This window comes from Perca flavescens, chromosome 8, assembly GCF_004354835.1.
Source record: "Perca flavescens isolate YP-PL-M2 chromosome 8, PFLA_1.0, whole genome shotgun sequence".
In the NCBI taxonomy this organism is placed as follows: Eukaryota; Metazoa; Chordata; class Actinopteri; order Perciformes; family Percidae; genus Perca; species Perca flavescens.
Genome location: NC_041338.1, coordinates 23,400,171 through 23,426,568, shown reverse-complemented (window position 1 = coordinate 23,426,568; position 26,398 = coordinate 23,400,171). Strand labels below are relative to the sequence as shown.

Below are 26,398 nucleotides of genomic sequence, written 5' to 3'. Positions count from 1 at the left end.
TATGAAATTAAGTAATTTAACCAATATCCTCACCCATGGCACTACTTTTGATTTAGTTTATTACACCATTGAGTAAAAACATTTGGCAGTTACATAGCTCTTTAATCCCTGTCTATGCGGACACAATAGGTGAAGTAATGTAAATGCTGCATCTTTATTACCTCAGTAGATCTAATGCATTAACAACTTAGGTCTGATTATGATAAGAATCTAATGTTTTTCTGTATCCTAACCCAATAGAACGACTAATAGCCCCATTCTTTGTTTGCCCGAGTTGCATTTTTTTCAGTTTCACTTAGTCTGTGGTCATCCGTTGAGACCACCCCGGTGCTAACTGGAGCCTGCAGAGCATTTGCCTTCCACTGAAACTTGACTGTTGTGGGGCGGAGTCAGGTTGTGCACTTTTGAGATTAAACAGGAATACTTTTGGGATCACTTTGTTTTTAGATTTCAATCCCTCACCCCTGTAGGAGAAAGAGAGGGTCCCTCTCTTGTGAGAGCCATGTAATCCCCTGTCCAGCCTGTGGCTCGTTGTCCCCTGACTCTCTCTCTCTCTCTCTCTCTCTCTCTCTCTCTCTCTCTCTCTCTCTCTCTCTCTCTCTCTCTCTCTCTCTCTCTCTCTCTCTCTCTCTCTCATATATTGTCTCAACAGAACAATGCAGACCAAGTGGCCTTCCAAGTAGGCGGTGGCCTGTCTGCTCTGGAACAAATACTGCAGGTCTTCGCTGCTGCTTCCACACCCACTGCAGTTCCTCGTATTCCTCTCAAGTGAGTACTGTTACTGAATTGAAATTCTTACATTTTAATTAACCTAACGATATAGTTTAAATGCATAAAATTGGATGCTCAGGTATTTTTCTGGGATTTAACAACTCTACTCAAAATAAAAAAAAAAACAATATAAAAAAAACAATTGCTATGCCCTTCAGTTTATTATCATGACTTAATCAAGTTTCTGTTTCAAGCCAGCAGGGTGAGCTGTCTCTTTAGGTTATGATTGGAACAGTTTGATTTCTGAAACGCTGACCAGTTGTTGTTTAGATCAGCTGCGACATAAGCCACAAGTGAGAGTAATCTTGTAAAAATAAATGTAGGTTCATTGTCAAGATTGGAACAGGTGTGGAGTGATTTTCTGCAATGACAGATACATTTCCTATGAGCCTGCGTTGACCCCACTAAAAATACATATACAATATCAGAACTTATTTTTCAATAAATGTTGATCCATAGTGTTTATCTAATGTTATTTAATGACCTAATGCCATGCCTTATTAGACTAATTACATCAGTAGCTACTATCAACGCTGTACTCTAATAGAATATGAACACATATGAGCTGGCTTACTTTATGTATTTATTAGTAAAAAAAAAGGTTCTATTTGTATTAGTATTTATTACTCTATAATTAGTAAATATTAAAGAAACAGAAATGGATTAGGTTATTTATAACTGGCAGTACACCTTTTCACTGGCAAAAATGTAAACCCATTCTTACATATACATTTCTCTTTGACTGTGGACAAATACACTGCTCTTTGTGTGGGGACAAATGTTGGAAGAACAAAAATAAAATAGTATTAACAGATTTTATTTTTTGCACTTCTGATTGTGTTTACGAAACTTAAAAGGACAGGAAGATGTAATGTCTGCTGACTCCGTGCTGTATATTCACAAGGCCTCAAACAGCTGTTACTGTCCTTCTCAATGACTTCTCTGACTGTATCCTTTCTCTGACCCTACTGACAACACACTTCTTTATTTCCTCTTTCTTTGGGATTGTTTTTGTAATTGCCCAAAGTGAGTGAGCTAATCTCAACTAACCTACTTCATCATTGTTTATAATTGCTTCTTTTCAATAAATATCCTCAAAATGTATTAATAAGTAACACCGCTGCCCTTCTAGAAATGGAGAGCATTTCCGTAATCAATTTGTGTTCTTTCTTTTCTCTCGAAACACAAAAAGCACATGTGTCCCATATATCATTTAGAGTGCAGAGTATTTTTGAGTTGTGGGTCTGGCGTTTGCATGGCCTGCCAGTAGATAACCTCAGAGAGGCTGCCATACTCACTAGTGGGACTCTGTAATGGACTCGAATGGCCTTGCACTCCCATTCATTAGCATTTACTGGTCTCTGAATCTCTGCTAATGGACAAATGCTTCTTATATTTATAAGGCTTTTAAAGGGCATCACATGTATATTGATTTTTTTTGTACTCTCTCTTCCTCAATCATTGTAATCTGAGGGAATTTCAAGCAGACTTCTGAATTGGAAGAAATGTTATTATCTTTAATGGAGAGACTGTCTTCTTGGCTAAGCGTTTGTTTGCTGAGTTTGTTTGCACATCCGTGCATGACGGTGTGTTCGCTTTAGTGCATACACTACCTCCTTGGCTTTTAAGACATCTTGACATGCTCTGGTGAAGGAACGGGAGGTGAAGATTATGCTTGTGTTACTATCCTCTGCACACTAGCCCAATCAAACTCTGGAGTGAGTTATGTATAGTTATAAAAGTATGGTCTTGAATTGGCTTTACTTTCATAACTAAACCTTTCCCCCCATGGCTAAACAGGTTTCTCTGCAGAGGAGTTTTACACATGCATGAGATTAATAGCAGTCCCACTACAGTATGTCTAAGGCCTAATAGGTTATTTCAATAATTTGTTTAGAATCTAGCTTGGTTCAGTTAGTCCTGTGCTGCTAATACCGCTGGACCCTTAAGAGCTTTGCCAGCTGAGAGCTGAGAACTGAAGCGGGGATAAGCCCCTGATGAACACATGAATCCAGCCCCATGGAGACATTCATTCAGAGCACATGTATACAATATGCTCTGTAGTTTAGATTGAAAGAACATACCCAGTACAGTAGTAGGCTACAATGTAGGAAAATAAAAGGCTATTTTTATGAATCCATGTGCAGATTGGAAAAGTCCCAATTTCACTTAAATGTCACTGATGTTTTGTGAACTGTGTGAAAGAGGTCACACTTTAACCTTGTGATGCACCTCAGTCAGGTCAGTGTAGTCGGGAGCTGGTGATGAGATACAACGCAAGGACGCAGTTCGACTGTCTACTTATCACTGTCGGTCATCTAGATTGCTGTGTGGCCTAATGGGCTGCTATGCAGACGCTTGCCCCAGAGTGCGCTACATTATCTGTTTACAGTGATGCTGCCGTATTGATCACCTCCTCCAACCAGATAAGCTGAGTGATTTACAAAAAAGGCAGCTGCTGAGATTCTACTGCCATATCTCTCCCCGGGGAGGCTGATTCCATATTGTTACCATTACATTAATGAGCTAATTCCTCTGCGAGGCTCCGCTAATGTCCTGGTGTAACCCTGTGGTCACTGGAATGTCTAGATCAGGGTTTATGCAGCCACTATCATTAGCTTCAGCTGGAGAGATGATATCTCATAAAATGCACAATGATTTCTCAAATGTTAGCATATAGTTTTTTTTGCGAACAAAATACATTTTACTTCACATTCATTTTATTAGTTTATATTTTCAGTGTATTAATTATTTGTCTCTAATTGACATATTCATGGCTTTTGATATGCTTAAATAATTTAATGCCATTGTTTAACATATTTGTATCTGCTTCTTAACATTATTAATCCAACAATTACTTTCACAAGTAATTGTTTTATCTATAAAATGTCAGAAAATTGTGAAAAATGTCCATCACAAGTTCCCAGAGACCAAGGTGACGTCTTCAAATTTTGTTTCATCAAATTAACAGTCCAAAACCAAAAGATATTCAGTTAACTACCATTGAAGTCTAAGAAAATCTTAAAATATTCCCATTTTCCTGATTGTTTCAGCTCTATTATTAAGGGGACTTAAATATGAAATGGTACTTATTAATTGAGTTCTATTAAAATCAGAAAATGATTTAATGTCAAGTAAATAACACAAGGAATTTGCCCTGGTGGATGGTGCATTCATAAACCAACATATTAAAAGGAAATAATAAGGGCGCCTGGGTAGCTCACCTGGTGCATGTCATTCGCCTCTCTCCTCTTTAATGTCTAAGCTGTCCTGTCAAAAAATATAGCCCTAAAATGCCCAAAAATAATAATAAAAAAGAGGAAATAATAATAAAAAAAGAAACGTTAACTTAAATAAATGAACATGTTGAAGGCAAAGGGTGAATATGTACAATATAACTGTTAAAAAAAAAAAAAGACTTGCTTTATGGGTTATTGCAGGATGTGCAAAGATGTTGATGAATGTGCAAAAAGTTCAGGAGATATAGTTTGTGCAATGTACAGGTATATAGTCCAGGATGTACATTAATGTAACATGAACCTGTAGTGCCCTGTGGGGTGGGGGGGGACGGGTAATATCTATATTTTACTCTGTGAAGTAGTACCCATTATACCCATCATATGTACCAGCATTTGTACCAGAGTTTGTACCAGTAACATATACTGTACAGTATGAGCACTATAGTATAGTTGAAGCTGTTTTATCCCAGACTGTTTAACTAGTAAGGACCGAATAAAAAAAAAAAAAAAAAAAAAAAAAGACCAATTCTTGTATGTGTTTCAGTAGTTAGTTTGCATGGAAGAATCATTTTGGGTTTCCATTATGATAACATCAGTTAAACCCAAAACCAGTGTCAGAGATGACTAGATTTTATTTTTTTTCTTCTTCCAATAGGGGTCACTGAAGAGAAGTGGGTAAGAAAGACTTATGTACTGCTTGTAAATGGTCTCAGCACTCAACTCCATCTGCCTGTACACAACTTTTTGCTAAAACCCAAACAACAAAGAGACCTGAGACAGAGCAAAAATCTAATTCTAAAGTTTATATTCTAATGTTTTGGTTATACTGTACGTTGACAATTTCCATTGTAAAAGGATAAGCAGAGCTATGACGTTAACTTGAACAGGTGATCTCCAGAGGAGGGTTTAAGAGTCCTTGGACATTGCGTGTTAACCCAATTTGTATTTCCACCACTGTCTCACATGACCTGGTGTATCCTGTGAAATCAGACCTGCTACCTGTGGTTTTATTTCAGGATGTTTTCCACCATTTGTGAGAGTGCGTGTGTGCACACACGCATTCTCCCGTGCGTGATGCTGTGTGACGGCTCATCAGATTTCTCCCCCTTCATACCTGGCCAGTGTGGCACGGCAGCCAGGGTAGATGTCTTGGAAGCACTCAGGGTATCGGAGAGATCAACAGCAGAATCAAATTAAATGTCATTTAGATAGCAGTGAATGAAGGGATTGTTTGACAGCACAAGGAAATGGATTTGCTCCTCACCTTTTATTTTGGCTCAGGATTCTTTTTCTTCTCCTGAACACAAATTTACCCTGTTTAAGAGGCAGGGACTCAACCTGATCTGGAAGTTGGTCAGATTTCTCCAGCGTTGCTCCAGTCAGGCTTGACTGCGCACATAGGAAACGCACAGAGAGGGCGAGAAATGTGAGACTCAGGTTGAGAAGCACAGATCTCAGGGTTGATAAGTCAAGGCAGTGACAAAAAGCATAAAGAGCCTTTTACATGCTTGTTGTCTTGTTGTCAACTCAATTGAGAGTTGGCTATTGAATATAATAAATGGCTTTATGTTGAAAGATAGACAAAATCAATAACCGTATATCGCACTGCTAGGGAAACCTTGTTTATCAGTTTTCCTTCTGATGTATGCTGGAGAGTTTAGCCAGGCAGTGAAGTCTGGATGCTTTTTGAGTCGTATTGTGGACAAATCCTCACCTTCAGGAATAGTTTCTTCTTCTTAGTCTTTTGTTCTGGCCTTGTCTATCAGCCTTTATCTGAAATTAAGTAATATTTGAATATTAGGAGTTTAAATTCAGAGGTCAGTTGCTCCCAAGCCTCCACCTTATCATGTGTAGGGCTGTTGGCCACCCAGGCAGAGCCCCCAGAGGGCTCTAGGGGGGTGAGACAGGATCAGATGTTCTCCATCCCTCTACCTCTTGGCCTCATTTCTCTATGGATCTAAATAGCTTTACAGGTAAAATGGTATTCCCTGGCTGGTGTGAGGTTAAGCTGTTTAGTGTAGATGGGCAGATTACATCGCTCATTATTTGCATCTTACTTTCTTTCTGTTCCTTCTCAAGTCCAACTTCAATGCAGAATTGTTCTGGGATAGTGATAATACGATGGATGGATGGATGGATGGATGGATGGATGGATGGTGTCTGTGGTCATTTTGGGAACATGTGAAGCACAATCTCTCAGTGTAATGAGAACCCCGTAGTGCTGTAGGTGGAGGAATGTTGCCTGCTCAGATAGACTGGCACACATCAGTCCCCACAAAGTTTTTGTGCAACATGAGACCGGGTGGTGTGGCACTTTAACAAATTGTTCTGCAAAATCTTTGACTGGAGCTGTCATTGAAGGGTATTGAGATAGTGAGAATCCCAGGGAGGGTGGAATATCAGGTGTCATGCTCATCAAGCTCAATTAGGTGGGAGGAAACCAAAGACAGATCACTGTGATGGTTCATTGTACAAGCTGGTGTAAGGGCATAACTCAAACATGCCTTTGAAAGCCTCCTCATTTGTTCAGAGACAACCAAAGACAAGCCTGATTAGCTGTGTTACAAAGCAATTGCATGCTCATTACATGAGCAGTTGAGTGAGTTGATTGGAAAGCCAGAGGGCCCGATCTGTCTTGACAGAAGTCAAGTGATTTAATTAGAAAAATACTTGTCATGTTGTAGATAGAAAATACAGCAGTGCCTTGAATTAAAATGTTCAAAGCCCAAAAAGCACTGGTATGTAATACTATTTTCTTATTTGTCCTTTTTTTGTAATAAAAGGTTTTTTTCTTTCTTTTTAAAGCGTGATTTTTACCATACCCTGTTTATACTCTTAAGTAGTGTGTGACAAGGGGGACAGTCTCATAAATCATTGCACCAAATGCCAAACATGGACATGCATTTGGTCAAAAGGTGTCCAACATAGAGCAGTTACAGTTAAAAATGGCTTAACATTACAAAACTACCAAAACACAATTGATGAATTGATAATTTCATTGTTTGCCAAAGTTAATGTTTATGGCAAAGCTTCCACGTGGAAACTGCCTCTATCAAGATTTTTTGATATTTGCACAACCTGATAAGTTGTTCTTGACATTTTTTTTTGCCATTTGTGAACATGTTTTAGACAGGAGAAAAGTTAGCATTTTTTTACGATTTTTAATTTTTTGGGCATGTTAGCCTTTATTGATTCAGAATGTTTGCGCTGCCTCTCCAGTCTGCTGATCCAAAACTTTACGAGAAGTTCAGAGTTCAAGGAAGATTACAGCCTTCTTCATTTCTTCTTGAAGGAACGATTGAATATCCCATTATAGGGATGGTCATGGCAGCATTCCAAGGAGGATTGAAGCTGTTATAAAATAAATGGTGACACTACTGCTTCCTAGATATACTTTGTAAAATACGTACAACAAACATTTGTCAGGAAGAGAGCACCAAATTTCAGTTGTCATAAGTGTAACCTGACTGGTACCATTAACCAAGATGAACTTTATCTGGCCGTTCTAAAACAGCTCTTTGACTGTAATCAAGTCAGTCCTGCCTAGTCATTTTATCTCTGATAGGTCATATGATATCCCTACTATTGTGCACTACTTTACTCAATAGGCACATGATCTTAAATACCAGAATAGTGACTTAAAGCACCTAAAGTAACTCCTGTCCTTTTAAAGGAATGTACATGTCAGCTACCACAGCTTGAATTTCATAAGCTGTGTGAAGCATATAATTTTACAACAATATTTGAGAAAAAGTAGTTGAGTTGTCGTTTTGGTATTTGCATAGAAGCTGATCTTTGTCCAATGTTCACTGGAGAGCCAGAGTCCTGATGCAGCATGGCTGCACACAGCATAGTTTGGTTGGGATCTCATGTTACCTCACCTCTTGCTCCACACAGACTGCTCAATCAGTGCACTTAACCATTATGGCTTAACTTTTTCCAGCGTCTTTATGCTTTAATAAAATTACTGTCAATATAGCTGCCATATAGGACATTAACAATTTGCAAAAGGGCTCTGCTCGGTTATTGTTTTCAGGTGGACGGAAGTGAGCTTTGATGTCAGATTTGGACACTATCCGATCACTCAAAATATAGTGCTTCTCACATTAACACCACATTCCATGTCTGACAGCTTTACTCTGCAATGTCAATAACGATACAGCAAAACGACTGATCCGCCCACTAGCAAATGCAGAGCAAAGAATAGAGGAAGTTATTGACAGACTTGGGTCTGCCTTAGCCTAATCTATTTTCCTTTCCTATGCCAGCGTGGTTTGACCGAAAACGCGCAGCAGATGTGAAGGTTTCGGTAGATATCAAAATGTTTACCAGTTAAAATAAACATGGCCTACTTTAGGCACTGGAGAGGCAGATTCCTTTCTTCCAGCGAGTAGATAGGACACGCCATTTCGCCAATGGCTAAAATATACAGTTGTCAAAAAATATTAACTGATGAAACGGGGGCGAGGGGGAGTAGTAGTCACAGCAGAATGATTGGTCAGTTATCTGAAGCATTAATCTTCTCTGGGGCTTGTTTTAGAGCAGACATAATACAGAGGCATGCTGACTGCCTGAGCACTGGCCGCTGCCTGGCGGCTTTGAGGAGCTGCGGAGAGGAGTAGTTTTATCTCTCCAGCGGAAATGCTGCACCATCTCAGCCAAGATGGGACTGAGATTGCGCTCAGCTCCTCTGAAGGTGGCTTTAGTGAGGGGAGTCTCCCCGTAAGTAGCTGAAATGAGTGTTTTATTCCTCGAATCAGCTTCCTTACTCGCGCTGTCAGTGAGATATGCTTTTGACTTGTGAAGACAAACGGCACCCTTAAGGAACCACAAATACAGAAGAGTGTGTTTGGTTTCCTGATGACTGCAGATGATCTTGTCAGTGCCCAGGGCGAGACATTTACATCCCAGTAATAGTGTTTCTTTAACGAATCGCAAGGGGAGTAGCAGCCAGCCTTGAGGTGTGTATGTGTGTGTTGTTTTTTTTTATTTTTTATTGTGATTAATAACTATTTGTCATCTTTTTGTTTTAGATCCCTCTGTGCTGCTGTAAATACCTACTACCTGGCATGTTCCTGCTGCCCCCTCAACTGCTCCTATGTGCTGTTTAGCAACAAGATAGCGCTCCTCATGGACCTGCTGCTGCATCAGTTAACAGTAAGTATATGCAGCACCTGACCGAGACCTCATTTCCCATCAATGTAAAGGAGATGCTGAATATGTTTAGATACTGAGGTATTCAAGGCGTGATCAAACTAACTAAGTATTTCTAACGTAGCCACATATACGGTTAGCCTTTTTATTAAGCCTTCCTTGTTGTCTTTACATTCATCTGTTGATATACAGTGCTTTGACCGCTGAGAAAACCCTGCCTTTTTGCTGGTGTCTGTTCCTGCCACAGTGTTAATGAAAGACAGAGCAAGACACAAGCTAGCAAGGATCAAACCGTTGCCCAACCTCTCCACAGATGCCTCCCGACTGAGGGAATGTGAGAGCGCAGTCAGTCAGTCAGGCAGGCAGGCTGCATTGCGGCGACATGTCAGCCCATATCCTTCAGCACTCTGTAAGAAGGACTGTAAACATCAGCCCACTCCAAACATCTAACGATGGCGACTCGCTGGGGCCGCCTACACTCACAACACAGACAGGACAAGGCACAGGCACAGGGCTGTGGTACATGCATGAACTCTTCTGGGGCTTCCTTCTCCAGTGAGTGAGTTCCAATCCAAAGCAGTCATATTTCCTTAGGGCACACAGGGAGAGGTTAGCCTGTATGGTTCAGTTTATATAAAACATATCCCAGCAGCTGCTCTGCTGACTGACATATCCAACAGCACTGCAGGAGACAAACTAACTGTTCTCCACGTGTTCAATGCAGATTAAGAATAGGGCTCAGAAATTATTCATGCTTCTCCACACCCTGCTCTAATAAATTGTGATTTAATTTACGTCAGACAACAAAGTTTAAAAAGTGTGTGTGTGTGTGTGTGATAGAGTAAAGCAGTGGGGGTTGCGCTGCCATATGAGCATGGACCCTTTTTAATTAGATTTGTGGAGAATGTCGGTGGATTTACCTATGCTGTCAGCATGCACCCCAACCATTAGACCAAATGAGAAGGTTTTACCTTTGAGAGGTTCTCCACTCACATAGTAGCACTATATTTTAAACGTGGACCTCTGCTTGTGTGTTTCATGAAGTTTGTCTGGAAATGCTCGTCTGACTACGCTGTTTCATTTCTTTCCACAGCCTTTTTATTTGGGCTAGCATCTTGTCAGCATGTAGCTTGTTATTTTTTTACTTGTTTACCAGCTTTTTTGTCATTTTTGTGGCTGAGGAAGTACCTTAAACAGCTACTATATGCTTGTATTGTGGGTATTACAAATCACAGGAGGGTAACCTACGACAGCCAGTGAAAAAGAAACTCCTTAAACTGTGTAATGTGCCAATAATTTGTGCTTACAAAAAGGGCATTTAACATTATTTAGGACATTGTTTATGTGTGTGTTTATGTATTTAACATGGTTAATCGGTCATTAATGTGCATGCTGAAGGTTAAATTGGACCTGTCCTTTGTTGATCTCTCACACTCTGTTGATGTCGTGTCTAATGGCATTTGGATGCTATCAGATTTCTTATGCAGCCTATGAGCATAAGGGTTTATCAAAGAACACAGTTTTTATGAATTGCTCAGTATACAGGTAGGCTACCTTCTGTAACATATATTTTTCTTTATTTATTTTGCAGCTATATGTCCCAGATGAGGACAAATCTATTTTTGGGCGCAGTGTGAACAAACAAGTCTTTGAGGGTTTGACAACAGGCCTGCTGCAGACCATCGCTACCATCCTGAAGTCCCTGTGGCCGCATATCTCTGAGTCTGGACAAGTCGAAAACACGTGGATTTCCTCCCCAGATGCCAAGGTCAAGAGCTCTGCCACAGAGTCCTTCAACAGTCGCACACAAGATTTGATGAGGTATTTTCCATCCAATGCTCTGTACTACTCTAACTCTGCTTCTCCTCCTCCTACATGGCACCTCTTTTTCTCATCTCATGACCCTTTTACCTTCTTTAGTACATGCCTCCTCCACTCCTCTTCACTGGGTTGAGAGTTGGCCAACCTCTGATTTCCTCAACAGCGTGCCTTATGTAAAGAATAGGCTGACAAAATGTCAGATCTCTTGGAAATGGTCCAAATGGTGTCTTATTAGAATGGGAGTAGTGTGAGAATGAGGGTGCATTCTGGCATTTTTCCAGCTTGTACTTTTTCCACGCATTTAGTGCCACATTTCAAGTAAAATCCATTTCGGGGGGGGGGGCACAAAGTAGCATAAACAAAGAGCATGTCCAAAGCTTTGAAAGGTCTACTTGAACCTGGCATTGGAGCTAGCCATGTGGGTCTGGGCTGTAGGAGTCGGGGCTATGTTGGAGCAATGTGCGCTGTGAGGAAAGGCAGGCCCGGCCTGATGAAGCCTTGTGGAAGAGTACCGTCTTTCCACCATCCCTCCCACAAGCCATGATTCATCGGGACGGGGCAGCTGCACAGGCCCACCACTCTCATCCACTGACCCAGTCGTAACCCTGGAGACAGGGGAGGGCCTGAGAAAAATGGTGTCGTCAGACTGGTAATCCCAAGTACGGGCACAAGATTTACCTCAACTGCCTTGTATAATGTATATGCTAGTGAGGAAGGACAAAAGATCAAAACATTTTTAGCTTTTACAACACTCTCCCATTATGCAAACCCATATATCACATACAGAGGAGATCACCATTTCCTTTCCCCTCATTACCAGTTTCTCAGTTTGGCTTTCAGTGCTTTTAGTCTCATATCATTATCATAAATGTTAAGACACCAAGTGGCAAGTTCGACCACCAAGCAGGTTGTCAAACAGAGGGCAGGCATTGAACAAAGCAGTCGTGTGAGGAAAGATCCTTTCAACAGAAGTAAAGCTGTGGAAGAGGATCAAGTCAAAACAATGGGAGTTGGTTCAAGTGTCAGATGACCTGCAGTGGAGGTTGAAAACGGTCATAATCACCTGTTTTAGGAGGACCTCAATGAGTGACAGTTCTAACAAAAAGGCTACGTGAAAGAAGCGAAGAGTCAAGACAGTGATAAGAAGACGAACCATGGCTTCACATCAGCTACTAGAAAGCCTTGATTGGCAGATGTAGTGCTCTATAGATTTCTATAAGCTGCTGGTGCCTGAGCTGAGCCTGAAGGGCCAAGCATACCGGAGCTGTAAGAAGACGCCCCCAGGTCAGCAGACTGCCAAGGGCCCAGAGCTGGGCTGGCACACGGGCCACAGCAGCCCTCTAATGACACTATTAGCAGTGATTTGTGGCTGAAAGAGTACAGGGAACATGATCATGAGACCTGTCATTGGCAAAGACAAATTGGAGATATGGCAGTAATAGCAGGGGGTGGAGGGCTTAGGTGAGGTATCCGCTTTCAGCTGCAGTGCTGTGGGAGTATGCACAGTAAAGGCCTTTGTTTGCCTGTGTGAGATTAGCTTTTTTACAAAGGAAGTCTCCCATAGTTCATTTGTTTTAACATTTGGGAAAATGCTATTAACGACATGACATTTAAAAAAAAAAAAAAAATTCTCCTCTTGTGTGTTTCTTCCAGCTATGTAGTAAACATGGGTTTGATTGACAAGCTGTACGGGTGCTTCTTGTCGATCCAAGGTCCTGTAGACGAGCACCCCAAGATGTCCGCTTTCCTTCAGCAAGCCTCAGCTCTGCTGCACAGCATGTGTAAGCTGTGTTTTGTCGTAACCGGACGGTGAGCATGTCTCTTTCTCGCTTACACATCTTAAACTTCTCTGTGATCTCTTGATCTTCCTCTGACAAACCGAAACACACACACACACACACACACACACACACACACACACACACACACACACACACACACACACACACACACACACACACACACCCCTTTCTGTGTGTCTAAATGACCGAGACTGAGTCACTGTCAGTTCTTTAATGACACAAGGATCTATAAAGACGGGGCTCACAAACAAAGACAGCAGGTCGTTTCCCCCAGCCAGCTAGCTGGCTAAGCTGTCATTACTGCTGATAGAGATAGGCATCTACTTGACCCAGCGCTCTGTCACTCACCATAAACCTTAGCCTGCAGCGTGGGGGGAGCCCACCCACGTGTGCTACAGTGACCTCCACTCAGCGAGGTTCACTGGCGCCGCTGAGAGAGGCGACGCGCATACAGTCACACCAAGGGACATCAGTACCACCATTCCTCACTCAATAGGAACAGAAATGCTGATCATGGTAGCAGGGCCACATATGCTTTGATGTCGTGCATTACAATAACATTTGGATGCATTTTAATTGTTCTACTGAATCTAGCTATCAATTTAGCCAGTTGAGTTTTCTTCCTTAACAACCCCACCTCTTTACTCCATGATCTTGTCATTGCGTTTTGAAGTGTCGCCGAGTGTGCTGCAGCACCTTGCCAGCTGCAAGGTGCTGCAGAAACAATGACCAGCTGCTTCACACCAGCACAGTAGAAGACCGTTTTAAGCAGGACTGCATGTTTGTCACTGAATATCTGTGAGAAAACAGTGTCAGACTTTGCAGGTTAAATGAGACCAGTGTTATGATCAATATAGCAGGTAGCGAGCTACTGTATGTCCTGCCAAGATTCATGTATAAGAATGCTCAGTGGGCTTGTAGAATATTTTGGCCATGCCAGTTGCTGTGTCAGGGGATTATAATGGCATTAGGGGGCTGTGTTCTTGCCTAGCAGCATATTTCACGCAGAGCCTGTTGGCTAACATCAAGTATCAGCATGCACTGTAGGTTTCATCCAGAGGTCACACACCCTCCATTCTACATGGCTGCAAATCATAACTGGTGCTGCTGCGGTAGTCTTAAATTGTCTGTACTAGCCGAGAGTTCTGCAATGCGACTGAAAATAATTAATAATTGTATTCCATTAATTACTTTCATTTTCTTCAGCATTTCGATTCAATTTTATTTCAAGTGCAATATCACCATAAGACTTGGTCTCAAAACACTGTACAACAGGGAATTCAGTAAAAAGTTAGGATTAAAATACAAAAAACACATTTAAAATCATTTCATTTTTTTTTTTTTATGTCAAATAATAATGTTGAGTGTGTGCTCCAGTTGACCCTGCAGGCACTGATATGATTAAAAAATACTGTTTAACTTAATTCATGTGTGTTAAAAATGTTGTAATTGTTAATTTTCTATGATTGGATTCTCTTTTGAAGCTCCTAGCACGACAATTTAAAACTGGAACCAGACTCAAGCCTTTTCACCATACTGTCAAGCGTTATCCCTGGCTTTGTTGTTAAATGTGATGTTCAATGAAAGGATAATGTTACCGATCCCTTTAACCAACAAGGTGGCATCTAGTTGGAACCAAACAAACCTGTCACCTTGAATCCTCTCTGATTAAATGTGCCAGAGCACTCAGCACTTTGTCAGTCAGCTCAATGCAATCCGCCAGCTTGAAGTCACTGCCATGAGCTTCACGTCATTGCATCACTATGTTTAATGTAGCTGGAGTGGGAGCGGAAGAGACCATCTTGAATCTTGATGGTCCCACTCTTCAGCTGCACCCAAACTGGCTGGCGGTGAATTTGACTAGTTAAGTCAATAAGTGCAACAGATTGGAAACTCCTTGCATGCAAAGACTGAAAATCTGTTATTCCATAGATAAACAGAAGCACACGAATAGCAGAAGATGATCTTAAGGAGCAGCTGTGATCCAACATGTAACATGCAACACATTTTAAACTTGGTGCTCTTCCACCCGCAGCAGTCAGTTAGGTCAGGAAATGCAGCAGCACTAACAGAGTAGTATCTCTTAGCTAAAGGGAAAGTCATCTCTAAGCCTATGTCTGGTGAGTAAATCTATCTATTTGTGTCCCCAGTCTTGGGATGTCACACACAACACTCAATGGTTGTTTTTTGCACAACAATGGCAGCATAAAGACAGAAAAAACAAAGACCTCAATGCTACGTAGTGTTTCCTGGTATCGTATCTTTCATTTTTTTTTTTTTTTTTTGCACAAACCTTCCCCTCTTTTCCTCTCCAGTGCTCCCAGTATATTTGACAATAAACGCCAGGACCCGACTGGATTGACGGCCCTGCTGCAGTCCACAGACTTGGTGGGAGTGGTGCACACTCTATATTGTATTCTGCTGCACAGTTTCTCGCCAGAGTCTTCTTCCCAAAGTCAGGAACCCTACAGCCCCGGGGTCATCCAGGTGGCTTTGCAAGGCATCCGCTTCCTCAACAATTTTGCCCTGCTTGACCTATCCGCCTTCCAGGTATTATCTAAAATATATTCTGTTTTCACAAATAAAAGATTCATTAAAGATCTAGCAGATTTTGCTATTGGTGACAAAAAGTTTGACATAGATACTTTTTTCTTTACAGTTCAGCATCTGATGTTTGTTTGAGCACGTTTTCTGTATTGTAGATAAATTATCATACCACACATATTTCATAGAATGACATTTACAGGTCATGGTTTGTAGAAGGAGTAGCTGGTACCTTCACATTAACTAACTGGTATTTGAATAAACAGTAGAAATAGTCATTTAAATGACTTGTCTCTTATAAAGATGCCTACAAATATATTTAAATGATGCTACCTGGATTTAATACATTTTGTATACATGATCAGATTGATGCTAGTTCCTTTTGTTAAGAGCCATTAGAAGAGGAGCTACTCTCCTCAGGACAAAGCTGACCTGTGGACATAAACACAGGTGCCCTCTGACCCCAGGTCAGTTGTTGGGGTTGAATAGAGCCCGGTGGGTCAGCAGTTAGGATGGAGCACGAGTGATTATCACTGTATGCAGGGCCGTACATTACCCACCCTGAGGAGGAGAGGGCGACAGCTTCACTGTGCTAAGTCACCACATAGACGGAAAGGCACGACAGCAAGCGAGAATGCTGTTAATTATTTTAATGTCTTGTGGTCATTACTTTGAAGCCGCTTCCTCTCACTGACCCGCCACATTCAGGCAACTAAAAACAGCTGGAAATAAAAGCATTTCACTGCCGGAGTTTTATGAACATTTTAAATAATGTTTCTTTTTTTGGCCTGTGGGGTTGTAATCACCTTGTGTTTCACATTACCTGCACAACACCGGCTAATATGTGTTGCAGTGGATGGATGATCAGAATTCAGGCCATTAATGTTCTCTGCTGCCGCCTCAGCTCCCAATAATTCAATGCAATATAAATAACTGGGTTTTACAGTGGTTTCATTTTGGCATAATATGCAGCAACAAATCTGTAGTCTTCAAAAATAATGTGAAAAAAGTTCACATTCAAACAGTTTTTTTGTTTGTTTTTTGTCCTTTCTCTGTGGTTTTCCTTTTCAATATGCGAGTTGATTTCTTTTTTTTAATTCTAAAAATGTTTATTATTAAATACTCAATTTGCTTTTGTTTCATTTGACAGCTGCTTACATGGTTCAGTGAGTTTAATATGTTGCCTGCATGCATAAGTTATGAGTCCTGAAAACAACGGTTAGCTTCTCAGGTGTTGCATTTATGGATGTTACAATGCTAACACACCCAAACTTCCAGTGGAATAGTGATGATCTTATGGTGCTCTGTCACACTGACATGTTTAATAAATACTGTCTGTGAGCTGCTCCTAGCATCTCATTTCTGAGTGGGATTGGGGTGTTTTATGGTGGGACACCGTTTGAGTTGCTTATACTCTTACACCATGTATGTTCCCACCAGAAAAAAACATAGTCATTCATTACTTTGTACTTTTATTGTATTGAGCTCTTTGTAATCACAATCATAGACAATTGATGCTATTTTGACTTAATTTACTGTAAAACATACCAACATGTCTCGTCTGTGATCTGTCAGTCTGTTCTAGGAGCTGAGGGCCTGTCTCTAGCTTTCCGACACATTGTCAGCTCCCTGCTCTGGTACTGTACCCAGCATTCATCTGAAGAACTGCTGCAAGAAGTGATCATCTGTGTGGGATACTTTACTGTTAACCACCCGGACAACCAGGTAAACCAGTTTGAACCTGCACTGACTGCACAGAAATTATTAATGAAATTTAAAAAAATGTGTTACTACTCTAAATATTAAGATATACAGACTGTTTTGTTACAGTTAAAGCTGTAACTTCAGTTGTTTTTTTTTGTTATTAATCAATCTACCAATTTTTATTGATTGATTGTTTAATTCATTAGTATATAAGCTCTAAAAGGTTATGACAAATTCCTGTCTTAATTACCAAGTGGTGCTTTTTATTTGTCAGGCCAACAGTAAAAAAAAATCTTGAGTGTTTTCACTTGATATGTGACTGCATATATGTTTTCACATTTTGTCTAAGAAATGTTCCATTTAATGTCCATTGTAATTCCCCATAATGGAAAATACAAGCATCAAATAGTTGCCTATACATTTTCTATCCACCAAGTAATAATTAATCTATGTATTGTTTCAGCCCTACTTTTAATTGCTAAATTGTAATGGATACATTTTCCGTCAATCTGCTAATCCTTTAATTGTTTCAGCACATGTTACATGTAATGCTTTCAGTTGTGAAAAGATGTCTGCAGAGATAAAAGAACCCATAATATCCTCTTACTATTGGTCTGTTCATGTATTATTTGTCAGAATAAGTGTGTAGTTTTTTAATTGTAACAAAAAGCACCTGTTCAAAGATTCATGACTTGGCACCTTCCTGCTTTTGGTCTGTGTCTCGTCTATTGTACCACAGAGTGACCCATTGTTCCTTCCTGGTAAAGCAGAGCAGTGTGCTGGCCCGGTGTAAAGACTACTTAGGGGGCTCTGTGGAAGTCCACATGATGTGATGGAGCAGACCTGGCTGCTGTGTAATTGGCTGTCATGCATGGCCCGTCTACCGGGCCCCTGATTAGCCAAGCTACAGTTGGCTGTGCTTTGATTATGTTAAGCCTGACCCACACAGGCAGCAGGCACAGCTTCAGTCTCAAACCTCTGATATGTAATTTATGTCTGCACGATCACAGTCAACCCCCACCACAACAATTTATAGGCTGATTACTGATTCTAATTTACCAGATTTTATTTTATTTTTTACTTCTATTTAAAGGATCTTCTTGCGGTTTATGGTGCTTTCCTTTTCTCTCAGCAATTTAATTATTCTGATGTACAGAATTAGCATCTGTTGGTCATTGTAGATTCAATTTGCATATTATATTGAATAATTGAATACGGACTGATGATTAAATTAAGCGGGTGACAGATGATTTGTCTTTGTATACCCACAGCGGCGTTAACGGAGCAGCCATTCTTGACTGTATTTGGTGAGAAAAAAAAAAAATGTTCCTAATTTGATGCTAAAGCGGTCATTCCTCCACAACCTGGGGACTGCCAATAAGCGTGTTTTGTGAAAAAGCAACAACAAAAAACGTCCCCTTATCTTGCTTACGGTTTAAGGATTTAGTTTTAGTTAGTAAAAAAAAATCATATTAAAGTATATATTGTTGGGAAACAAGATCCCACTCAACCTCCACGAGGAGTTGATCTTTACCAGTGGTCCAGTTCCTGGAATGCGTCCATTCAGTTCCGCACCAGGATGGATGGCGTTAAGGAGAATATTTAGAGCAGCTTGAGCTTTTCTCAAACTAATGTAAGCATTGGCAGAGCACAAAAGCGGCCCGACCCGAGGCCTGTGCGGTCGTGTAGACTGCTGATTCACTGTCTGCACACCAGCTTTTGTGTGTGTGTGTGTATATATATATATATATATATATATATATATATATATATATATATATATATATATATATATATATATATATATATATATATATATATATATATATATATGCTCTAGAAATAAGGCTGCTCATAAAAAGCTGAACTTTGAAGCAGCACCATACGTAGTGATGTATTCCCTCTGCTCTAGGGGCATGAATAATTCACCTTGTCACACACAAAGCCATTTGGGAGAGTGACATATGTAGGCTTGTGTGTTTTTCAAGTGTCTTTGCTTGTGGGGGCCACCGAGCCATGTAGCCATATGTTCGTTGTCTGTTGGGTGCGCCCATCGAGACCTCTTTGACAAAGAAAAGCAGAACAAATGACACCTATTTCAACTGACATGTAACTGTACTTCCTTTTTCCCTAAAGAGATATGTGCCGGTAATCTTCTTCTCCTTGAATACAGTGATTCATTTGTGAATCATCCGTGGTGATGATCTGTTGAATCTTTGAACTGACGAGACTGTAATTGTAAACTGTTGACATGTTAACCCTCCTTATTCCTGCTTGCTTTTTAGAAAGACACAAGCAATTTAAGAGTGTGGAAATCTTAAGAAAACTTTGCTTCTTTTTTTCCAGTACATGGAAAACGGCCACACACGCAAGCAGAGTGAACTACACACAAATGCACACACATACACACAGAAGCAGGTCTAATTTCAGGTAGCATATGGACGTTTTAGAAATGTAATGGGATCGTTTTCTCTGCACTGGCTCTTGAGATTACCTGACTCCTCTGTGCTTATATTTCGTAAACCGTTTTCTTTATACCTGTAAGCATCACATGAGTTCTGGATCACCTCTAGACTGCACATCCCACACACATCTCAAGAGCTCAGCCTTATCTGTGGGGTCATTCCTCTTCTTCCCATTCTCTACGAGGGCGTTTCCTTTTCCCCGCAGGCCCAAGCAAAGCTTTAGGCCTGTAATTCCTGTTAACCTGATGTTGAAATGCTCCCTTCAGCAGTCTATTACAGCCAAGACAACCAAGCCCTCGCTGCCTGCAGGGTAAGTGCAGCTCGTGCAGACCATAGGGAGCCAGCACTGGGGAATGCACACTCTGTATCACCCAGCAGAGTAAACAGAGGCAGAGTAACACAGACAGACACACTCTCCACTGACTGGCAGGAGAGCTCGGTAGATGATTTACATTCTGCTTCAAGGGTGAGCGCAGGTCCAACTGACTTTAAGTGAAGCTGAGGACACTTTTATCCCTGCAAACCTTTCAGTGAGGAGTTTCCATTTGTCTGTTACACTGTCGTCAGGTTAGTTTTAGAGCAGAATTATCAGCAGTAACGATCTGGGATGGAATGACGGCGTCAGCTCATAGAGATAAATAAAGAGTTATTAGGCTTCATTGTGTAAACAGCAGTTTTTTATGGGATTTTAAAACAACTGACGATTGCCTTAAAAGTCAAGTTGGAGTGTCTATGTCAATGTCTGCGGCGGTAGCATTCACTCGTACAAAGGTAATTTATACAGCGTCCTGTGCACGTCTCAATCAGCCGTTGTAAATGTTGTAAAGAGGCTCTAAACTATTATTTGACTGACTTTGTTTTGTGGTGCATGCTGTGCGGCTTCTCTTATCAGTACGATATCCGATATATGGCCCTGCTCTGATGCTGAGGTGTTCAAGCTGTCTAGACGCTACAGTGAATGGAGATTCTTCTACACATTCAAGATTGTCAATTATCTTCTGTCGCATAAAAAAAAAATGTATGATTAGATGTGTGTAGTAAGACATTTATAACATTTCTTTGCCTCATCCAGCAGTGCTGCAGCTTCATGCGTACAGGCTAATAAGGCTAGTTGAGATTCATGCTTTGATACACGGCTGGATGATGGCCGCCTCTTCTCTTTCCTCTTCTTAAATCTGCTTTAACTTTGGTTTTTGCTCCGACGCTGTGTTTTCCCAAGAATTTGTTTGCGTTTCAGAACATTAACTTTACACACTCTTTGTTGTCATTGTGGACAGTGAGGAAGTTATGTAACGGAGGCGTCATAAAACTCGGCACTGTTTGAAAATGCCAGGTCTCTGAACTTAAGAGAGAACAGAGCAGCCAAGACACTTGAGTTTTTACTGGGTCTGCTATATACGCGAGCCAGATGCATGGGTTCAGATGCTCGTTGTTAGTTTTATGATGTCAGGCTTTGAGCTGCAGATACTTCAGCTGAGCTGGGAGAGGTAACGCCACAGCATAATCTTTAGTTGGAAACCATTTCAGGCTCTGGTGTTGCTCTTCACCTGGTAGAGGCGTGGAAAGTTGGCAAGGGACTGGGTTTCTTTGTAACCTCCATACTCTTGCTACCACCAGGTTTTGTTTTATGCCTTTCTGCGTCAGGCACTTGAAGGTCGACAATTTGTTTAGGCAGCTGAAGATGGAACTGTGCATAGTGGAGGATTATGAGATCGCTGGGTGATTTGTGGGTTGGATCTTCCCAGAGCCCCAGCTCAAATATCCAACACTTTCTAGGGCGTTAAATTATGATACCTAAACCATAAATATTCTGTTTTAAAACTCAAGAATGAATAGATTCTTTAGATTTAGCAGAATCATGGTTTCTAATGAATTCAGCTGCATAAATTTATGACCCCACCGCCCAATACCAGTTTGTCTTTGGGCAGTGTTGCAACAGACAAGATAAATATGATAATGTAGGATTTAATGGAAGGTAGCATAAAAATGCTAAAACTGCATGCACTGAAAATAAGCAGCTCTACTTTTGAAAACAACCAGAGCTTTCCTTTTTTTTTTTTTTTTTTTTCTTCTTCCGTCACTGGATGAATTTGTCAGAGTCCCACATTCCTTTGTGAAAAACACTTATTGAGTCAGTAAAAGTGTGGGGATTTTGTTCTTCCACTGTTACACACACACATTCACAGCACGGCCTACATCTTTGTAATGTATTTCAGTGTGTACTACAGTATTGCTTAATTCAATACTGCACGCAGAAAAACACACCAGAGCAGAAATTGTGTTTTCCAAGCTTCAAAAATTAACACTTACATTTCAGGTTGACAAATTCAGTGCTCTTCACATTTTAAGTACTTGTAATACATTCAAGTTCAGATTGTTTGACCTGTCCATGTGGATCCTTTAAACAAACGATAATAGGAAATGGCACTGTTTTGTGTCCCTTTGAACGCCGCTGTAGAGGGCAGCTCTGAGAAGCTTCACCTTGAACTGATAAAAGTGATAAATTATTGCTTTGTTTATCCCCCTGCTCAAACTTGGAGTGCATTATCAAAGGAGAAGCCAATGGAAGAGTATTTGAGAGTGTATTTTTAAAATGTTGTAAATCTGGTGAATTTATGTCACCATGACTTGGGGACCTGGCCTTGCCCTTCTGGTTTCCATTGGCATTGAGCCTCCAGTCCCATGGTCTGTACCTGTAAAGTGCAGTGCTTTTTTTTTTTAGCCAGGATTTAGCATGCTGACCCCCCTCCCTGGCTCTCAGAGGGCTCCTCATGGTCTTCCCAGGCTCAGGGGAGATGACCAGAGCATTAGGCCGGGACCCCTTCCTTTGTAGCAGTCCCCGTTTCTAATCAAATGAGGCTGGGAGTGATTTGGTTTTAATACTGGTGGCCCGGATGTGATGGGGTGTGATTGACGGGCTGTGATGGAGAGCAGGATGTCAGCAGGGTGAAAATACCATTAATGGTATTGCTCATTTCTTAAAGTGGGGGGGGTGGAGGTGGCCACACTGTTGGCGGAGTCCTGCTCACCCTGCCTTTCACCCGCCACCCCACCCCTTCATTCCCCTTGTTGCACTATGAATGCCCTCTCAACCTGAGCTTCACTCCTACGGGGCGGTAACAAGCTTTTGCACTGATTCTGAGCTTTAGTGTTTCTCAAAGAGCTTAACGCACAACTTGAAAGTGAAGTTTTAACCGCTGATAATGACATCAGTTCACATTTCCCTCTTATGTTACAACAGCTCTTCTGTTGCCGTTGTTACCAAGGAAGAACAAAACATCCCATCGTTGTGTTTTATAGCCCATAATTGCGTGGTGGGAGGCTGAGCCCCCCAGGTCTCCTCCTAATAGCTGTTTGTGTGTTGTTTTAGTGGCAGATTTACATGTGGGAGGGACACAGGGAGTTGATTTACAACTAGCAGTGCCACTGACTGGCCGGCTGACTGACTTGCCCTGCTCCCTGTGTGTTCCAGGTGATAGTGCAGTCTGGCCGCCAGCCCAGCGTGCTGCAGAAACTGTGTCAGCTGCCCTTCCAGTACTTCAGCCACCCGCGCCTCGTCAGAGTGCTCTTCCCCTCCCTCATCTCGGCCTGCTACAACAACTCCCAAAACAAGGTCATCCTGCAGCAGGAGATGAGCTGTGTGCTGCTGGCTACATTCATTCAGGTAAATACGGGGAACATGGTCACACATGCAGTACATGTATGCGCAAAACAATGTTTGGGAGTGAGGCATGAAAAAAATCAGGTTATAAAAAGCCCAATGTGGAATAGATATTTATAAAACATACTTATAATCAAAAACGTCCTCGTTTCATGCCTTTTTTAAATAAAATATCCAAACACGATCCATTTCTTTCATATCAGAAGGAAACCTCTTTTGCATCGGCTGATTAGCAGTTGCTCATCTAGGCCCCGGTGAATCTGTAACAGGCAGGCTTTTACAGGGATTAATAGCTGCCTTCACAGTGGATTTACCTGCCACTGATTCAACTCCCAGTAAACAGCTTGTCTCCTTCATCTTCCTCTGACAACCTGCCCCTCACCACTCTCCAACTACCACTGTTTAGACACCGATTAACTTCCATTCAAAGGGAGACAAGCTATTGTCATTTCTTTCAAACAAAGCAATAATGCATGGTGTCTTGCCCCGCTGCCCTCATTGTTGAGTTAACCTCAACAACATTCCTCGAGTGAAAGAGTTTGATTCAGGGGATTCGTCATCACCCGTTATACTAAAAACATTTAGTTTGATAGGTAAATTACAATGAGATGTAGTAGCAGCTTTAAATTGTGCTGTTTTGGCTGATGAGACAGATAAAATTTTACACACACAAAACTACTAGTACGTGCAGTATACTGTTCTAATAGGCACTAATGCTCCTTATCAATTCCCCTAGGACTGTGCTGCAAATGAGAAAGATTTAGACAACAAAATAAAGCACGCAGGTAAGTTATTCTGATAAATGTATCTCATGCATGAAATATTTTGGATGGATTGCATTGATTTCATATTTAATTCTATGAAGTTATTTTAATAATTTAAAAATAAGGTGTTGGCCTCCAAAAAAAAGTCTGTTTTTGACCGTTAATTCCAATGATGAAAAACGTTCATTGTGAAGAATTCCTCTCAGCAAGTTGGGCTTGTTTTGATGAAATTCATATTTTTCCTGTTTTTTTAAAAGGATTTGTGTTGGACACCCAGTATAATGTAGTTGTTCTTTTTCTGTCTGTGCAAAGTTTCCCAGCAGCTGGATTACTGTGAGTTGTCCAACCGCTTTCCAAGAGATCAGTGGGACTCAGCGCTGCAGTTTTTTCTCAAGAAGCAGGAAGAGTGATGGAGTTGTGCACTGTCCTCAGAATGGATAAGCACAATATAAACATTTCAACCAAAAAAAAAAAACGTGAGAAAGGTTTTTTTTTTTTTTTTTTTTTTTTTTTTTTTCTGACTTAAATGTACTCTCAAATGTATCGATTGTGAAGCCTTATCCTGTGTTGGTGCATCTATTTTGATTTCTTTGAAATCAGATTGACGTTTAAGAGGAATTTGCACAAAATGTCTTGTTTGTTCATTGCAGTTGGAACACATGCACAACTATTCCATTTAATGTCTTAACAAGCCATTTGTTTTTTTGTTCCTGTTGTAGATAGAAATGGATCTGTTTTCAAAGCAGTGACCATCAAACCCTGAAACTGAATTTACTTATACTGTAATTTATAATTAGCCAAGTATTTTCATCAATACTGTTTGTTAATTTATTGTATCTGTCTCATTTTTGAATGTGAATGGCCAAGATGTGATCCCTTACAAATGACATGGCCTGCCTTCATTGCAAACTTGTTAAGAGTTATATTTTTTAAGTTCACTTCTTTTTTTTCTCTCGCTCTCATTTAGAGGCACTTACATATTAATATAATTTATTGAGTTATTTACCTTTTTATCTTGTAAAATAAAATACTTATGGTTATGCATTTTCTTCAATTTTATTCTGTGTAAACTGTACAAAGTTAAATTGATATCACGAGTAAGAGTTAACAAACATCAACATTTGCTAGTGGGTCTAGTTTTTGATGGACAAACGCAATTTGTAGAACACAAATTCCATTATTGAACCACAAAGAAACTTGAATAGGAACTGGTGTGGTGTGGTGCATTTACGCCCATATTATAGTCCTCTTAAACTGGCACCCTCAGGAAAGTGTTTTCGGGAAGCCATCTTCTTCTGTACCTGCCCTGAACCGATTTATTGGGAGTAAGGTATATAGATTGATGTATATAGTCTATATTCACAATATAGTGCTAGTTTGTTATTGTAAAGGTTTCATCACTACAGCATCAGTACTGCCCCCCTATCTGTACATGTATCACAATCACTCTTCAGGCAGCATTTAGAAACAGGCTAAATAAATTTGTTGTCATCAGCTTGTCCAGCTTTAGTTTGAAGGCAGTGTTGATGTTGATTTGGGAGCTGTTTGATATTTAAAGTCCTAACGTATTATTTAAAACGGGAAAACGTGCACTTATTTTAAAATGAATAGTAAGCATATCAGATGTCATTTGGGGAGTTTATGCTTCTTAATTTCTTCTAATTAACGTGTTCTTCTTAAATGTATTGTTGCCACTGTTAATCACAATTGAAAGGTTAGTATACCAGCATGCCTAAAGACTTAACAGGATTTTCAATTTCAGTGAGACTCCACTTCCTTCATTGATAAAAGTCGATCCTCCCCAACAAATTGTTGAGGTGTAGTGTGTCAGTCCCGGCTTGACCTGCATGCTCTCTTGTCCAGCGGCTATTTGACGTTCAGAATTCCTACTGGAATGAAAATAAACTCAAGACACGCCAGGATGCGTCCTCAGGCTGGGAGTCCCCTCAGCCTTACGCGGCTGCGCGTTTTGTTTTGGGTCCATTCAGTGTGTCATTCGCAGGTGATGCCAAATGCAGATAAGCAGCCGCCGCTGCCTGTCCCCTGTCTAGACTTGTAACCATGGGCCCCAGGTTGGAATGACACTGTGACATTTGTCTAAATGGGACCAATTTTATCGTTTTATCACCGACGGGATCAAGACATTATGCAAAATTTGCTGTAAATATAGGCCCTGTCTATTTGAAGACCATGATTTAATTTAATAACATTCACGTGAGGAGGCGAATTAAACAGCCCTCACTCTATTGTGTCTGATTCAGTGACCTATGACACATGGCCAAAATGCTTAATAGTATCTTGTCAGCCATCAGTCACTGATACTTTGCTCAGAAATTGAGCAGGCCTAAATATAAGCTGGGCTGAGGTTTGTGAACTGAAGCTTACTGACAGAAGGGCACCCAACAGCGTAGGCAACTGAAGATTTGTAACCCTTTAATTTGCCAAATATTTAATTTGTGACAGCCCAACCGTG

General features: G+C 40.8%; 1 protein-coding gene across 3 annotated transcripts in view; it reads left to right on the top strand.

Annotated features, from left to right (window-relative positions):
• The window catches only part of scaper (S-phase cyclin A-associated protein in the ER), a 64,535-nt gene extending 39,568 nt beyond the window's left edge, over window positions 1-24,967 (top strand). For all 3 annotated transcript variants that reach the window (XM_028584958.1, XM_028584960.1, XM_028584959.1), the window contains 9 exons: window positions 653-768; window positions 9,044-9,167; window positions 10,756-10,985; window positions 12,639-12,794; window positions 15,103-15,337; window positions 16,907-17,056; window positions 22,973-23,164; window positions 23,898-23,946; window positions 24,238-24,967. In XM_028584958.1, the coding sequence (XP_028440759.1) occupies window positions 653-768; window positions 9,044-9,167; window positions 10,756-10,985; window positions 12,639-12,794; window positions 15,103-15,337; window positions 16,907-17,056; window positions 22,973-23,164; window positions 23,898-23,946; window positions 24,238-24,335 (1,350 nt within the window). In that variant the 3' untranslated portion in view covers window positions 24,336-24,967. The remainder of the gene's footprint in view (window positions 1-652; window positions 769-9,043; window positions 9,168-10,755; window positions 10,986-12,638; window positions 12,795-15,102; window positions 15,338-16,906; window positions 17,057-22,972; window positions 23,165-23,897; window positions 23,947-24,237) is intronic.
• Window positions 24,968-26,398: the final 1,431 nt, after the last annotated feature.